This window comes from Durio zibethinus, chromosome 14 (genome assembly GCF_047325235.1).
Source record: "Durio zibethinus cultivar Kanyao isolate XHJ-2024 chromosome 14, ASM4732523v1, whole genome shotgun sequence".
In the NCBI taxonomy this organism is placed as follows: domain Eukaryota; kingdom Viridiplantae; phylum Streptophyta; class Magnoliopsida; order Malvales; family Malvaceae; genus Durio; species Durio zibethinus.
In genome coordinates, this window is record NC_143175.1 from 4166047 (window position 1) to 4181907 (window position 15861).

Here is a 15861-nt window from a genome sequence, read left to right on the forward strand (position 1 = left end):
AATGGGATGATGAACGAGCAAATGAAATTCAGAAAATCTAGAAGGGAAAGGGTAGTTGATTTCTAGAAAACAACTCCTACAAATCAAATATATTAACAAAATAAGTCCATTTTTTCATCAACCAACCAATTCGTTTTCATAGATGATGAGTTAGTTGGAAAGGTTTAAAACTAGATAAGGCTTAGAAAGTCAATAATCTCATCAATCTATGGGTGGACTTGGTCAGCCCAATGCACACATTTAATGGCAAAAGGTGGATTAGGAGGGAGGGGGTAACCCCTAAATAATTTTGGATTTTTCGTTAAACCCAAAATAAATTCACAATTTTGTGAAAAAGTTTAATAATTTTGTTCAAGACGTGACATGTTTTATTTGACAGTTGTGAAAATGTCTGAATAATGAATAAGTGGACTAGTGCATAGGCGAAATGGAGACTAGCCCAGGAAAATTGTATGATTAAGTTTTTAAGCAGCAAGGTCAGCAACAATAAATGCCAAAGAATTACTTGGCAAGACAACTTAAGTGAAGCAGCAAGTGTCCTGTTCAAAATCAAGAAGATTAAAAGCCAGGGCATTAATTAACCACCTTAGTGTAAAAAAGACTTTTGGTTCATCTAAGGCTGGTGGAAAAAACTTGTTTCCCTTGTTTCATCATTTATTTTGTTCAATTGCTGGTTAAGATATTATGTTCTGAATGGTTTTAAGCAGCAGATATATCTTGTTGATGAACTTTTGCTGTGATACACTTTTTTAGGCTAGGTGAGGATAAAGCTTGTCGGAGGTCGAGTTAGTGAGAATGTCAAACTTATCACAGAGAAAAAAGTTTGAGAGCAGTTGTTGAAGGTTGAACTTGTGAGCGTGTCAGACTTGTCATAGAAAAAAATTTAGAGGGCGACGGAGATAATAATTCGGGACACATCTAAATTTCAATGTTGAGAGTTTAGAATGTTTTCAAGTCTTTGTTTCATTCTCTCTTTTATACCTCATGAACAATAAGATAGTTAACCAGACAAACGATTTTGTGTCTTGAAATCATGTGTGGATGCTGATGAAATGACTGCCAAAATGTTGATAACGTGGCTACTGAAGTATACCAAACCTGAAAGTGCTAAAGAAAGCTGGTAAAATGCAGTACTAAGTTGCATAAATCTTCTAGCAGCAGCTTGATAGCTGCTTTTAGATATGGACCGCAAGTTGTTTTGGTGAACCTTGCTCTGGATCCATTTTCCATTTTTAATTACTTCTAAATCCAAAATCATGGGTAATGACATTTGTGCATAGACAATGAATTCTTATTTTTAATTTTAGGTTGAAGATAAAATGGAAACTATGATCATAAACCACTATGCATTTGAATAACATTGGACGTTAATGGATTTTAAAAACTTTTGGCAGTTCCAATAAATTGGATTGTTCAGGGATTGAGGTGTGACAAAACTACAGGCATATTCCATTTATCTTGCTGAAAATGGTAGGCACCATTGTCAACAATGAACCATCTATCAGCACTTGAATTTGTTTCATACTTTCAATCACCTAATCTCAATCATTCCATCATAATCATCTATCCAAACTTGTTATAGTTTCTAAGGGGGTTCTTGCCGGTCAGAAGAATCTGTTGCTATATTCACATTTCTAAACATACAATTAGGGGAGTAGCGATTGAAGGAACAAAATCTAAAATACTTTTCCAGAAACTACATGATTTGAAAACTATGATAGCTTGTTGACAATATCATGTTGCCTTGATTATTGGAATGACTATCAATTTTGAATCAATGGAAGGGACAAACCTGTAGCTAGCAATGTTTGGAGGGATAATATACAAGGTTACAAGCTATGAACAAAGAGATCCAAAAGAATCGAGAAATCAACGTGGGCTTCAAGGCACCATGTCAAAAGCTGGAAATATGATTTGATCCTACGTCTGACCGTGCAGTAGAACTCTCAAGATTGAATGCAAATGACTTTGCCAGATCAACGGCATCCTGAACTCTAAGTCGGGTCCCCTGTTGCCCGACAACTGTGGCTGCAATCCTAGCTGCTAATGTACCCATACCTTTCAAATCCGAGATGCCTCGTAATATGCCATACAAAATACCAGATGCATATGCATCACCAGCACCACATGTGTCCACTGGTACACATGGAGAAGGAGGAACATATACAGCTTCACCTCTTACACCTATGTAAGAGCCTCTACGTCCATCTGTAACTGAGACTAGGGGCACAAAGTGGCTGAGATACCTTGTTGCCGAAATAGGGCTTTGCCTTGAGGAAAAATGACATAGAGCTCTTGCTTCCTCACTGTTTGCAAACACAATATCTGCATAATTCCCAACAATTTCCCTGAACAAGGCGAAGAAATTAATACTTGAGAGCTAAATCAGATTTCCACAGAACTTGACATGTACTGTCCTCAAGGCTACCATGAATGCATTCCACAACAGAAGTAAAATCATGATAATAAGAATCAAATACAACTGAAAACTGTTTTAAACTGTAAACTATATCAATCACCCTGTAATATTGCCAATTTCCACACATTTAAGTGAGTTTCTCCTCTAACAAGCAGTTTTCCAATTTCCCGAAGCTTGTAACATTTCACAATTATTATCAACAGATGGAAACGACCACAGGCATCTGACCTCTCTCACGAGAATTGGAACTTTTTTTACTTTGTTAGGCTTCAAATTCAAGCCAGGTCCATCACATTTTGTCAGATTCTCAACTTATTCAAGAACTACAGAATACTACGTATGAAGAAACCAATAATTGACCTTGTCTTTAGTATATTACATAGCTTCTCCCATAAACCAGTTATGTGAAGAACAAATGAATTCTTTTATCCAGACAAATATACTTTCCAGTAAAGACATGTTCCAAAAACATTAACCACAATGAATACAGCTCATTTTGGTCAAGTAAACTACTTTCCAACCACAGAGGATTGATACAAGGTTTAGCTACCAACACAAAAAGCTCCAAAAAACTAAAATGTGTATCGCAATGTGCCTAAGGTTCAACTTTCAGGTAAAACCAGATTTTTAAAGTCATGGAACATATAAGGTTGACCAAAATAGATAACAAACTTACCAGAAATCATCATAGTGTCTCTCAATGCAGGAGACATCTGATGCTGTAACTGCTACCAGGGCACCACTCCTGCGAGCTTCTTCACATGCCTTAATAATAGTTTTGATTGTATCAGGAAATTCAAATAAATAGCCCTCAACAACAAATATATTTGTCTTGGAGACTATGCCAGCCAAGCAAGAATCATAATTAATAGTCGATGATGTACCCTAAAAAAAAGGAAAGAAGTTACTTATTAAGGATCTCATGCAGTTCACTTCCCATACCATACACAAGCTGAAAAGAAAATTAGGACATCAAAAAGTTTCTGACCCAATGCTGTTTTCAAGAAATTTTGTGCAAGGGAAAATGTGTTGCGGCATGGACAGGAGTAGCTTGAACAAAAAATTTTATTTGTAAGATTATTATGTTTGACCATCTAAGGCATAATTGAAATTTTTATAAATATTATTTGGGCACTTTTATAGTTTTTGGTATTTTACTTATTTTCCAAGTACTATGGCATTAAGGATAGCTATAAGTACCTATGTTATTTCAGTTTTAAATAGGTTTCAATTGATGGATTATTGAGACTTTGGATTATGGCAAAACAACAGCAGAAGCTGATGTACAAAAGTAAGCAAATAAGGAAGCAAAAAGTAGATCCTGGATCCTGTTTGCATGCATCTTCTCCATAATTTAGGGGTAATAAACAATATTCAGTTAAATACAAAAAGAAACATTACTCTCACTTATAACCCGTGTGAAGTGAAAAGCACCATTGAAAAAGAAGCATCATATATTCTTTAACAATAGAAATGAAGCAGGGATGTACATCTAATAAATATGAAAAGCTCACAAATGCTTGCTTCCAATTTGCAACTCAATGCTTAAGTGATTATGCATGTCTGCAATATAAGTAACATAATTACAATATGTTTCCCTTCTAATAATTTAATCTAATGCCCAGAAACGAAAAAGTAGCAAAGACCAAGAGTGCTAGTCGGATATCTTAACAGAGAATAAATGTATCAATCATAACTGAACTGAACCTAAATAGGAAACAAGACCATAAGCTTCAAATTTATGTAACTTTCAGGGATTGTGATAAGTTTATAGTCAAAGAAATTTAACCTGATAAGCAAGCATTGTGCGCTGAGCATCTGGAGTTGTGAGAACTATCACTGTTCCAGTTGTTCCATCCTTGATAGGTTCAGAAAGAAAATTCACATTTGCTCGATGTAATTTTGCCCTAAATACATCAAGAAATTGGATATTTAATTTAACAAGACCATTACAAATATCTAAAAGTGTTAAATAGCCAAATTTTAATTGCAGTTAGTGATTGGTCAGTTTAAGAGCAATCGCAGATCTATGTGTGGTGCAGCTACAAGAGGCATTGATCATTGTGATGATACTGAGTTCTATTAAAAAATGGCACTCGAGGTATCAGATTCGGACATGTTCATTCTAAATGGAAAACGAATGTCCATTCTCATTTTGTTTCCTAGGAGCAGCTTAAACATTCACAATGCAATTAGCCGGAAATTTCATATCAGCCCCACACAATTAAACAAGTTGAGAAAAGGGAAACAGCAAGATATTTTTCAAAACAAAATCTGACCTGTAGAAGCCACCCAATGGATCACTACCTATGCTGCCTGCCATAGCTACATTTAACGCAGGGCCTTCAATGGGCTTACTACCAAGCCTTGCCAAAGCCACCAGACTGTTGGAAAGAGATCCTCCAGCAGCTGCCTTATAGCTGCAACCATCCATCCCCCGCAAAACTCTACCCCTCTCCTCATGATTTACTACCTTCCTGGTTCCCTTCTCTAATCCCAATCTCTCCAAGAATTCATCATCAACCATGCCGGAAAAATCTACCTAAAGTTATCGGTACAGAAATTTTATAAAAAAGTTTAATAAATTTTTGCAACAAAATATGCAAACAAAAAATGTCAAAGGCTGCTAAGCAGGAAGTAAAATTAGAGTAAGCAATAAAAAAGGATAATATCAACAGGTGTTAAGAATATAAGCACCCATGTCTTACAATCAATTCTCAGAATTTGCAGAAAATCCAAAATATTCAACATTCACAAAATAACTAAAGCATACCAACTAAAGAGTTGAGTAACCAAAATTTTATTGAATTGTTATACCATCACATGAAGTTTCACCATACTGGTTTATGCTCTTAACAATCCCATTTCACAACTCAACTTCTTCAAATTCCCTTTTAAGTAAAGCTACAAATACAAACCATTAAGAACAACCCAATTGACACAGCAGATAATTAACCAAAATGTAGAATGGGAAACAGTTCTTCAACCCTTATCAAATTTTTTACCAGTTCTCAACGAACAAAGAAAATAGCAGAAATATCCCCAATTCAAACCAATTTTTTGTGAAAGTAAGGTTCTATATATGTTGTTATTATGTTTACAGCATGCATTTTGCTTCTGAAAGTAAAGGTTAAAAATGCAACCAAAATCCTAAATTAGGCATAACATCTTTTAATTAAAATTTTACCTGACTAAATGCATACTTTCATATACAGAGCAATTATATTTCAATGAGTATTATATTTAAACTATTAACTGAATCATGAAATATGATAATGCTTTGAACCACAATTGAAAAAAAAAAAAAAGGAAAATAGCAAAAGCAGGTAGCTAAACTAACAATCAAAGCCTTAACAATTTAAAAGCAACAAAAAGGGTGGGAGGGAAAGGAACAAAAGAGAACATGGGAGCAAAAGTCCATTTTCCTTTCTAAGAAACGAAACAGAAATGTACTAAACTACATGGCTTGAATCCTTAACATTCAATTCTCTTGTCTTCCCCTATATTTTCCTAAAAAATAAAAAATCTCAACTTTAAAAGAATTATAAATTCAAAACAACAAAAACTATACGAAAAAAATGTTAAGAAATATACCATGGCTTGACCAAGGCCAAGAACATCCCATCTGTCAGGCAAAACACAAAATGACCCATGACCCTCTTCTTCTTCTTCCTCCTCTCCTTTACTCTCAAATTCCTCATCTTTGCTACTACTGCAGCTACTACTCCCTCTAGAACTACAAAAAGAAGAAATCCAAAAAAGCCCAGCTTTCTTTTTCCCCATTGAACCAGAATTCACCCTCTCTGCGCCTTTCCAATCACCTAAAAACCCCAATCCTCTTATAATCTTCCCATTCTCATAACTTTGTTTGCGGTGATATAGGGAAGAAAAAGAAGAAGAATGGAAGTAGTTAAGAGAGAAATTTGAAGAGCAAAAAACGGAGTCAATTTGTGGAGGAGAAAAAATGGAATTAAGGAAAGACAAAGACATAGTAATTCCCTTGCAAGTTCAATATTTCCCTCTATTTTCTACTCTTCGTTTTATTAACTAAAATGGGATTTTTTTTTTTTTTTTTGTTTACGATGGAGAAGTGAAAGCAGAGGCAAAGGAAGACACCTCCATCCAATCCACAAAGATTTGGGCGAAAATTAGAGAGAGAGAGATATTTAGCTTTGCCTTTCCCTTCTTTGTGCGTTGAGGATAACATGGAAAGTGTAGGATGTTTTGTCCTGTAACGCAATTTCATTGCTAGAAGGCCAACATTGGATTTAATTCAATTCATACATGATAAATACAATAGCAAACTAGAACATGATTCTTAATTAAAATAGAAAAAAAAAATCACTTGCTTGCCTTAAACAATTCTATATATAACCAAGTCAATTCCAAGACAAAACCTCCCACCCTCCAAGTTTGAAACAATTAATAATTTTGCATATTATATTAAAGATATAAATCTCTCAAAAAATTCCGGCATTCAATGCAAGTATATCTTGCCAAGCAACCCAAAGAACAAAAGCATGCTTAGGACTTTTCTTTATCTCAAACTGAAGTGGTAATGTAGAGTTAAAGACTTCCAAATAAGATTTTTTAGGTTAAAGTTCATAAAATTCTGATAATCATATATGTTGTAATAATAATATATATATGTATGATTAAAGATGTTGTTCATTAGTCTTAATTGGCATGCAATAATGTAAAGAAGTTTTCCTTTTGGAGACAAAAATGGAAGGCATGGATACTTGAACAAATCTGATTTTTCTATAAATTTATTTGGTCATGATTCGCAACCTACTGGTTATCCATCTTCTCTATTTAATGTTTCAAATAAACCAAAGGCTTTTGATGAGAAGGATGAAAAAAATGGAAAAGATGCTTTTATGAAACCTGATTCATACAAATCCATTGAGTTTGTTGATATCCAGTCTAGCATTCATCCCAAAATGTCTTACACCTTTGATTTTTATGTTAATAAAAAAGAAACCTGATTCAATGTCCATGAATGTTCTATATCCGTATGGGAATTAGAAGTTGACAAAAACGATTGGGGATTTTCATAGCAGAAGGGACTTTTTTTAAGTATTATTTTTCTTTTCTCAGTTTTTTAACCCATAATTTTGAAAAAAAAAAATTGTTTAAAAAATGCTGATGTGGATTTTATTGATATATCCCGTGACAGTTTAACAAATTTACATCATTATATGTTTTTTAATAATCAATCAAAATATTATATCAGCAAGTTAGACATTCATTTTTATATTTTTAACTAAAAAAATTTAATAAAATTAATAATTAGGTTAAGATTATTGAATCAATTTAGTATGAAGATTATATTTATATAAATTATATTATAAAGGTAAAATTTTGAGTATGAAGACTAATAACATATTTTGACATTCGTTTTTATAGGGAGCTGTTAGCAAAAGATTGCCATTTTCAAGTTCTCCACATAAATTGGCTAATTTGTGCTTCTTCTTTTTTTTTTTATTTGCTAATGCGGCACATAGTGATAGCTTTGAGTTGATGAAATTGCTTAATTCTCCTAATACTTTGTTTAGACTTATGCAAGAAGAATTAATGTGTATTATTAAACCTAAACCCTGCATTATTTAAGCTGTTTTAATCACTCTTATGTAAAAAAGTTTTTAAAGTACTGACCCTCCATTAATTTAAATTTAATACTTTAATTTGAAGATTTATATTATAGTTTTGATATTTACATTATGAAATTAATTTATGAAACGAGATAATGCTATTTTCTATAATATAACCTATAATAGATATATGAATTTTTTTGTATAAAAAAACGTAGTACCATATAAATTTACCCATATTATAGATTACTGCTTATTTGTGAATTTTGAAAATTAAAAAATAAATAAAATTTGTTTAAGTTCCATAAATGTTTTTAAAAAAGTGAATTCTATATTTTTACCTACATGTTAGAAATAATTAAAATAAAATAAAATAAAATAAATCAACAAATATTAAAATTGATGAACTTAGATATATACTTTTATTTTCATTCTTTAATTTTTGGATACATCTTGGTTCCTCACAAGTAAATTTGATAATATAAAATACGATACAATGATATGATATAAATACGATATGAATGTAAAATATAAAAATAACATAATTTAAAAATTTAATAATAATTATATTTAAATTTAATAAAATAAAAATATTTTATAATTTTATAATAATATAAATTATAATATATAATTTTTATATAAAATATAATATAAATATATAAATTTTAATATTTTACATGGGATAAATACGGATAATCAGCTCTGAGTTATGTGCTTTTTATAGTTAGTTCGCACTGTTATTCCTCAATACGAGGGGCCCAAACCAAAATCGATTAGTATTTATCCAAAAAAAAAAAAGGCCCAAACCAAAATCGTCGTCGCACCATACGATAGCCACGCGCCAACTTGCTAATATAGAACCATCCCGAAACTACGCTACTCTCGGCAGCACCAGATCAAACACTTCAATTAAGTCCGCTGGAGCTCTTCTGCATTATCACCCTCTCTCGTTACAAGAACAGAGGCAATCCAGAGAAAAAGGAAAAAAAAAAAAAAAGAAGGGAAAACAAATGGCATCCAGGTAAGTGATCCGGCAGCGTTTTATCTTTGATCTTGTATGGCAGCGTTTTATCTTTGATCTTGTATTTTTATAATTTGTCTCTTAAATCCCTTTCACTTTTACTCGAATTTTCTTTGAATCCAAACGGCACTCCATTTCTGCCTCCTTCTCTCATCTCTGCATTTACATTTTATTTTCTTTTAAATTTCTTTTGTTAAAGAATTTAAAGGTGATTTGAACTAATTTATTTTCCTAATTAATTCTCTTTTTAAAATTTTGCTGAATTTTCACGTTATCTTATTAAAAATTACCACTCTCAGGAATTTTTTTAATTCATCAATTTTTAACTGAGAAATGAATTAAAATTTAAGTTAGATTAATTAGATTTGATCTGTTAATTTTGATTCTTCATATTTTATAAATTAAAAAAAAATTATAGATTTCTTTTGTTTATTTGTAGTTAAAATGGAAGGGAGTTTGATTTTAAATTTATTAATTTTATTTGTTTGTCGGGTGAAATTCTATAGGGGTTTGAATTTGTGTAGAATTTGAAGTAATTTTTTTGAGCATCAATGGACCTTGCTGAACTAACCACTTAACAGGTTGGTGATCTGATCACTTCATTTGCTTTATTAGTTATAAGTTTATATAAAAAGTAATTATTATTGAGTTTCAAATTTTGGGTTTTTTGCTTTCGAAATTCGAAAGCTTTAGGGATCATTTGGTTGTTACTTTTGTTATTTTCCTGCTGCTTTTTTGGAGTCAAAATGTAGAAAGTGGGGTTGGACATAAAAGCAAATGATAAATTTGAAGAATCCGACATTAAAATTGTAAATCATTTTCCTGCAAGAATTAGATGTTAACTTTTCATCATTTACGGGTGATTTGAGTTACTTCCATTGGCGGCTTCTTTTTATTTTGTGATTGAATGCCAAAGTCAGTCATTTGTACGTAAGTTGTATTTTATTTTTGAAACCCTGAAAAACATGGAGCTTTAAAAAAAAAAAGGTTAGGTTTTCTCCTCATGAACTGCTTTTTTGAGCTACATTGGTGCTTGGGTTCATTTAGATGCTTCAAATTGTTTGTTTGTTCATCTCATCATGGGTAGCAAACCACATTATTATTTTCTTTTTTAACTATCATATCGTTATTTGCTTTTTTTTTTTGTTTAAAGTTTCCTTGATCTTAATTTGTTGAATATTTTATCCCGTGTTATATTGTTCCTTATGGTTTCCTGGTTCAAAGAATCTACATTATTAATTTTTTTAGCCGCTTTCGAAGATATAGTTAATTATGAATGGTTGCTTGTTAATGATGATTCCATTTTGATTAGTGTCTTTTTCTGTTTTAAAGGTTCTGAAGAGGGACATCCCGGGGGAAACATACATGATGACTACGTTGATTTCAGGAACTGGCCTTCAGCTGTTAAGGCGTTATGATAATAGAGCTGAAAGTGTCAGGGCACAGTTGTTGGATGATGTAATGTTTTATAGCTCTTCTTGACTTATGAGCTGGGTATTATCTTGTGTATATGTTCCTTCTTTCCCCTCCAGTTAATTCAATGGTTTTATTAACTTCTCTTCCAACATAAACTGAATCAGGTTTTGAAAACCTAACTATAATTCTATGGGAAAATCTAATAGAACTAAGGATAAAAGAAAGATTTTATGGAGTATTTGCAATGATATTGATTGGTGAAATTGACTGTGACTGGGTGGTCCATCATATGTTCGAGTGTTTGTTAGCATATTACATGATATAGTTAAGGAAGAAACAGTGGAATATGTTCTGGCTTTAACTGATGAAATGCTTATAGTTATTTGAAGAATATTGATATTGTGACAACGCATTCATCATAACTAAATTTACTTACCGTTATTTTCTATTGCAGTCAATCCAAAACGAGCCAGATTATTTCATGACAACTCTTTTGCAAATGAATATAATTCTGAACCTTTCCTAAGTTAAAGTTTTTACTCAAAATTGTTCTCATTGTTAATCTGTGGCTGATTTTTTTGTTTTTGTGTGTGTGTGTGTGTGTGTGGATAATTTAGGTGGCTGATACTCTTTAATCTTTGAATGCTCAATTCACTAGTAGTACTCTAATACAGTATATAGTGTCTGTTTGATGATTGGTTTACAGTTAGAATCACCTTTCTGAATGATATATTTATACTTATTGGCTTCAGTTCTCCTTTATTGCATTTTTATTTTGACTCTAAATTGAGTTGGTTCATTGGCGCTGAATCTGCTTGTGACTCAATCTGGCTTATATTGTTAGTGATGGCTATGAACTTTTTTTGTTAAAAAGTAGGTGTTGGACCCTTGAAGATACAATAGTTTTGTCCTTTCTTGCTTGAGGTTGTTTGGTTTATTTTCATAGGATTTAGCCCCATCTGAGTGATGAGCTTGTACAAGTATCTGGATTCTTCGTGTCTTGCTTATAACTGTATTTTATGTGATTCTTTGTTATAAGTTGTCTATCTAGATGTAAATAAATAGTAAGCATTTTTTTTTTGTGAGTGTATTTGATATCATGCTTGAAAATATACACGTATTGCAACTGGTTCCTCATCTAAATTTTTGGGAAACGTTAGGTGGTAATCTCACCTAAAAGGTTCTAGTTACCATATGGTCAGCATACATGGTATCTATAAGGAGCATGTGCTACTTTTGTCTGCCTGCCAGCTGCAAGAGATTTTGGATGCAAATAACTTGCATCTTGAAGATCATCAAGCATCTGTAATTGAATTATATATGCTATCAATGTCATATGTTCTGTTTTTATCTTTATTCTACTCTTTGGCTGTATTACCATAGAGAATTGGAAGAATAAAAGAGTTTCTTTGTTAACTTTGAAGATATTCGTTCATGTACACTCGATTTTTTATTTTGTACTGAATTATCTGAAACTAAAACTAACAATCCACAATTTGGTCTACTTTCTGATAGCTCTGGAAAGGCAACCGGTTCATATAAGAAAAGAGCTGCAAGATACTTGCCTTGATAGTGAGGTAAAAATTTGTGATACATCTAAGTAATGAAGTACAGGTTTAAAGAAACTTAACCAAATGGCATAATGTCTTACATGCTTTATTTAATGACTCTTTACATTCTTCTTTCTATTAATTGACAGTGCAAGGCCAAAAACCGAGGATGGAATTGTTGCAAATGGAGAAGCCTCAAATTCTAGGAAAAAGTTCACTACCATTGATGATGTACTCAAAGGATTGGTTGAATGGCTTTGCACACAGGTTAGCAGACTGCTTTGCACTCTGTTTTTCATAGTCTGCAAAGTATTGCTCATTTCTCACTGCTGGAATAAGTTGACTACCTTGGTAGATGTTGACTAGATTGTCCCTATGATTTTACGTGCCTTCTGGAAGTTCCAATCTCAATATTATAGTCTCTGGTCTTCTCATTATCATGTTTGATTTTGTTGCAAAATGATCTTGTGAAGAAGGTTCTATTTATTTCTGTCAACTTAGATGGTTGTTGTCCTTACTTCCTGATGCCCAATGTTTTTTGCAGCTGAAGAAGCCTTCTCATCCTAGTCGTGGTATTCCAACTGCTATTAACTCCCATGTGGCATTACTGAAGGAACCGGTTGTCAGATCTTCCTTTGTTCAAGCAGATGGGTTGAAGTTGTTGATTCCTTTAATTTCTCTGGCATCCATCTAGCAATCTATCCAGGTATTCTTTTTTTTTTTCACATTTTAAGGTGGTTAGATTTAAAAAATGATAAACTTTTCCTTGTAAGTCATTTGAATGGCATAATTCTGAAATTGACAACTAATCTTTGTAACAGCTTCTTTATGAAACGTGTCTCTGTGTGTGGCTTTTATCTTACTATGAACCTGCAATTGAGTATTTGGCAATATCTAGGTCTCTACCACGACTGGTTGATGTTGTTAGGAGTTCCACAAAGGAGAAGGTGAGGTCTTGTTTCTTATGTTATTGAGTCCATTTTCATTTTATCCAAGTTCAGCCTTGTATGTCCATGTTGCTGGAATAAAATGTATGTATGACTATGAGCAGGCATCCTATAATGTGGTATGTGAGCGGACTTCTATTGTTTTCCTAGCTTTCCAGTTTTGCCCTTTTAACCTTTTCTACGACTGTATCAGCTTTGAATTTTTATTATTACCAGGGACAAATGCTACTTTCAAGTGCAGGCTGATTAATCTATTTCTATGTTATTGATTTTAATCATTTGAAACATATATGTTTGATTTATATAAATGGCTGCCACGTTGTCAGGGTTGTTGTATTGACCTTTAGGAACTTGTTGTCCAAAGGCACATTTGGTGCTCAGATGGTTGACCTTGGACTGCCACAAATTGTTCAGAGTTTGAAAGCACAAGCATGGAGTGATGAGGTAAGAAAATGAAAGGTTTAATACTTATTTGGCTATGTATTTCTATGTTAAATCTTTTTTTTCCTCCAACTTAATTGTTAGATTCAGTGCAGCTATGCTGAATGTTATATACTCTTTATATGCTGATGTTAGTTACTGAATTGATTTGGATATCTCATAGGATCTGTTGGAGGCTCTCAATCAACTTGAAGATGGGCTGAAGGATAACATTAAAAAATTGAGTTCTTCCAATAAATATAAGCAGGAAGTTCTCTCCTTGGTCATCTTGATTGGTCACCCATGCATAAAGATCCATTGTTTTGGCGTGATAATATTACATGCTTTGAAGAGAATGATTTCCAGGTATATGTTTGTCTTCCTCTCATTTTCCTTTCTCATGGCTTTCAAGTTCTCTTGCTATGCTTTGTTGCATCTCAACACTGGTTGGGAAGGACAGGATCGGTTAAAACAAGCATAGTTGCAATGGTTTTGAATAAACCGGCAAAAAAAACTTTTCGGTTATTAGTTATCATCTACTTTTCCAGATACTGAGGGTCCTCATTATAATTATGTGACTCATCCAATGATCCAAGAGCTCTGGCTGTTGCTTGCTTCGATCTCTCACAATTTATTCAGCACCATCCTGTTAGGAGGGTGATAGTGACTGACCTCAAGGCCATGGAGCGGGTGATGAAATTGATGAACCACGAGAGTGCTGAGGTTACCGAGAATGCCTTACTCTGCATCCAGAGGCTTTTCCTAGGTGCCAAATATGCTAGCTTTTTGCAGGGCTTAATGGTGCATGCTCGTGTCTCACTCTACCATGGAAGTAATACAGCGAGTGGATGGTAAGTAAATTCGGCTCCCTAGGTGTTTTATTTTCATTTGAGTAAATTTTGGGTCTGGACTGTTATAGGATATTTGATTCTCAAAATGTCAAGGAAAAATTAATTTTTGGCAAAAATCTTCAAGATTATTATTTTTTAGATTTTGAATTGTGCAAATAGAATAAACTGTCTGCATTTGTTACCTTTTTTTTTTTTCCTCTTACTTTTTCCAATTGTCAATCGCAAATGTTATTCTTTGGATGAAAATATTTGTTCACTTTGATAAATAAACTCGATAAACAAATCCAATAAGATGTTCAAGTTGTTTTATAATAAATTGGTTGAGATGGGTGTCATAGATTTTGTTGGATGTGAAAATTGATCATGCATTCATTTTGATTGGTAAATTCAAGAAAAACTATAATTAATAGCTTGAGTTGTTATGATTAATTGGTTGATGTGAGTTTCATAGATTTTATTGAATATGAAAATTTATAATGCACATAGAGAATTTTCAATAATTGTTCTAGATGAAATACTCCCGAATTTTGAACAATGATTGTTGATTTTAGTGGTTTAATATTGAATAAATATTTAATGTTTAATGAGATTACATTGTGTTTAAATGAACAATAATATATATATATATCTATATATATATATATATATATATATATATTCCATTCAATCTAACGCATGTATATATATTTTTTATGTGTAGTAAATTATTGTAACACCTTTGCATTTGATTCATGAGAGCTTGACACGTGGTATGCTTTTATTTATTGACATGTAGCAGGTTTTTTGTTAAAAGTTATTTAAAAATTATTATATTCAATTATATATTAAGTTAATTGCACACAACTTAACTTTTTTTTTGAAAAATTATTATAATATTTTATTAAATTAGATATTAACTAATTAATCAAATAAAATTTAATTTCATATTATAAATTATTATAATACTTTTATCATGTGCTTCATAGAAACTTGACAAGTGATATGTATTCTTAGAAAAATAATTTATTATCTATAATTTATATAACTATATAAAAATTAACTACAAGTGAAATTACTATAATATCGTTATTTGGTTTTTTTGCCATTTGCTTCGTTTCGTCACACATTAGTTGAAAATAAACTACATTACGCATATATTATTGACAGCTGTTCTTTTAAGGACATTAAAGGTAATATCTTTGTTAATTAAGGTCAATATAAATATTTAAGAGTTTATATTAAGTAAGGGCGAAATTGTTGAATGAAAAGTGGATAAAGTATTTTAGAAGAGATGAGGAATTGGGGCTAACAGCAAGAGAGAAAAAAAAGGATGAGATAAATAGGGACTCAAAATATGAGGTTCGCGAAGCAAAATGAAGCTGCAAATGAGAGGAAAAAGAGAAAATTTTAAAAAATTAAAAATTAAAAGGATAATGGAGGGACACTTGGCATGATTTACTTATTTATTTATTTGAAATGGTTGCAGATTTGACACCTGAGACTTAAGAGATAGCTTTTTTGTCTATATATTATTTGTTTCTCACACATCTATCATAAAATAAATATATTTAAATTATCTTCTTGGAAGTTGAAGCTTTTATTTTCGTTCTCAAAATTTTTTGGATGAATTTGGATTTTTTTAATATATGAGCATATAAAAAGGT

The 15861-nt window shown here is 32.1% G+C and overlaps 1 protein-coding gene and 1 pseudogene across 2 annotated transcripts; one reads left to right on the forward strand and one right to left on the reverse strand.

The window, feature by feature from the left end:
- Window positions 1–1604: 1604 nt before the first annotated feature.
- On the reverse strand, window positions 1605–6558 carry LOC111293689 (uncharacterized). The gene is made up of 5 exons (XM_022886559.2): window positions 6014–6558; window positions 4699–4961; window positions 4209–4326; window positions 3096–3304; window positions 1605–2348 (listed from the first exon to the last, which is right to left on the reverse strand). The coding sequence occupies exons 1-5, from the start codon at window positions 6407–6409 to the stop codon at window positions 1895–1897; spliced, it is 1440 nt and encodes a 479-aa protein (XP_022742294.2). The 5' UTR covers window positions 6410–6558; the 3' UTR covers window positions 1605–1894.
- A 2093-nt stretch (window positions 6559–8651) lies between these two features.
- LOC111295236 (V-type proton ATPase subunit H-like) lies at window positions 8652–14403 on the forward strand (annotated as a pseudogene). Its single transcript, XR_016327405.1, has 9 exons — window positions 8652–9034; window positions 10367–10492; window positions 11966–12027; window positions 12150–12267; window positions 12545–12706; window positions 12822–12947; window positions 13266–13391; window positions 13552–13733; window positions 13916–14403. The product of XR_016327405.1 is annotated as a V-type proton ATPase subunit H-like (transcript).
- Window positions 14404–15861: the final 1458 nt, after the last annotated feature.

Bases quoted from the DNA above. Each gene is read 5' to 3' on its own strand.
- LOC111293689 (XM_022886559.2), bottom strand. From the start codon at position 6,409: ATGTCTTTGTCTTTCCTTAATTCCATTTTTTCTCCTCCACAAATTGAC. The intron at 3,305-4,208 runs GTTAAATTTCTT...CCTTTTTTTTAG, and splicing joins GCACAATGCTTGCTTATCAG to GGTACATCATCGACTATTAA. The intron at 2,349-3,095 runs GTAAGTTTGTTA...CGCCTTGTTCAG, and splicing joins AGACACTATGATGATTTCTG to GGAAATTGTTGGGAATTATG.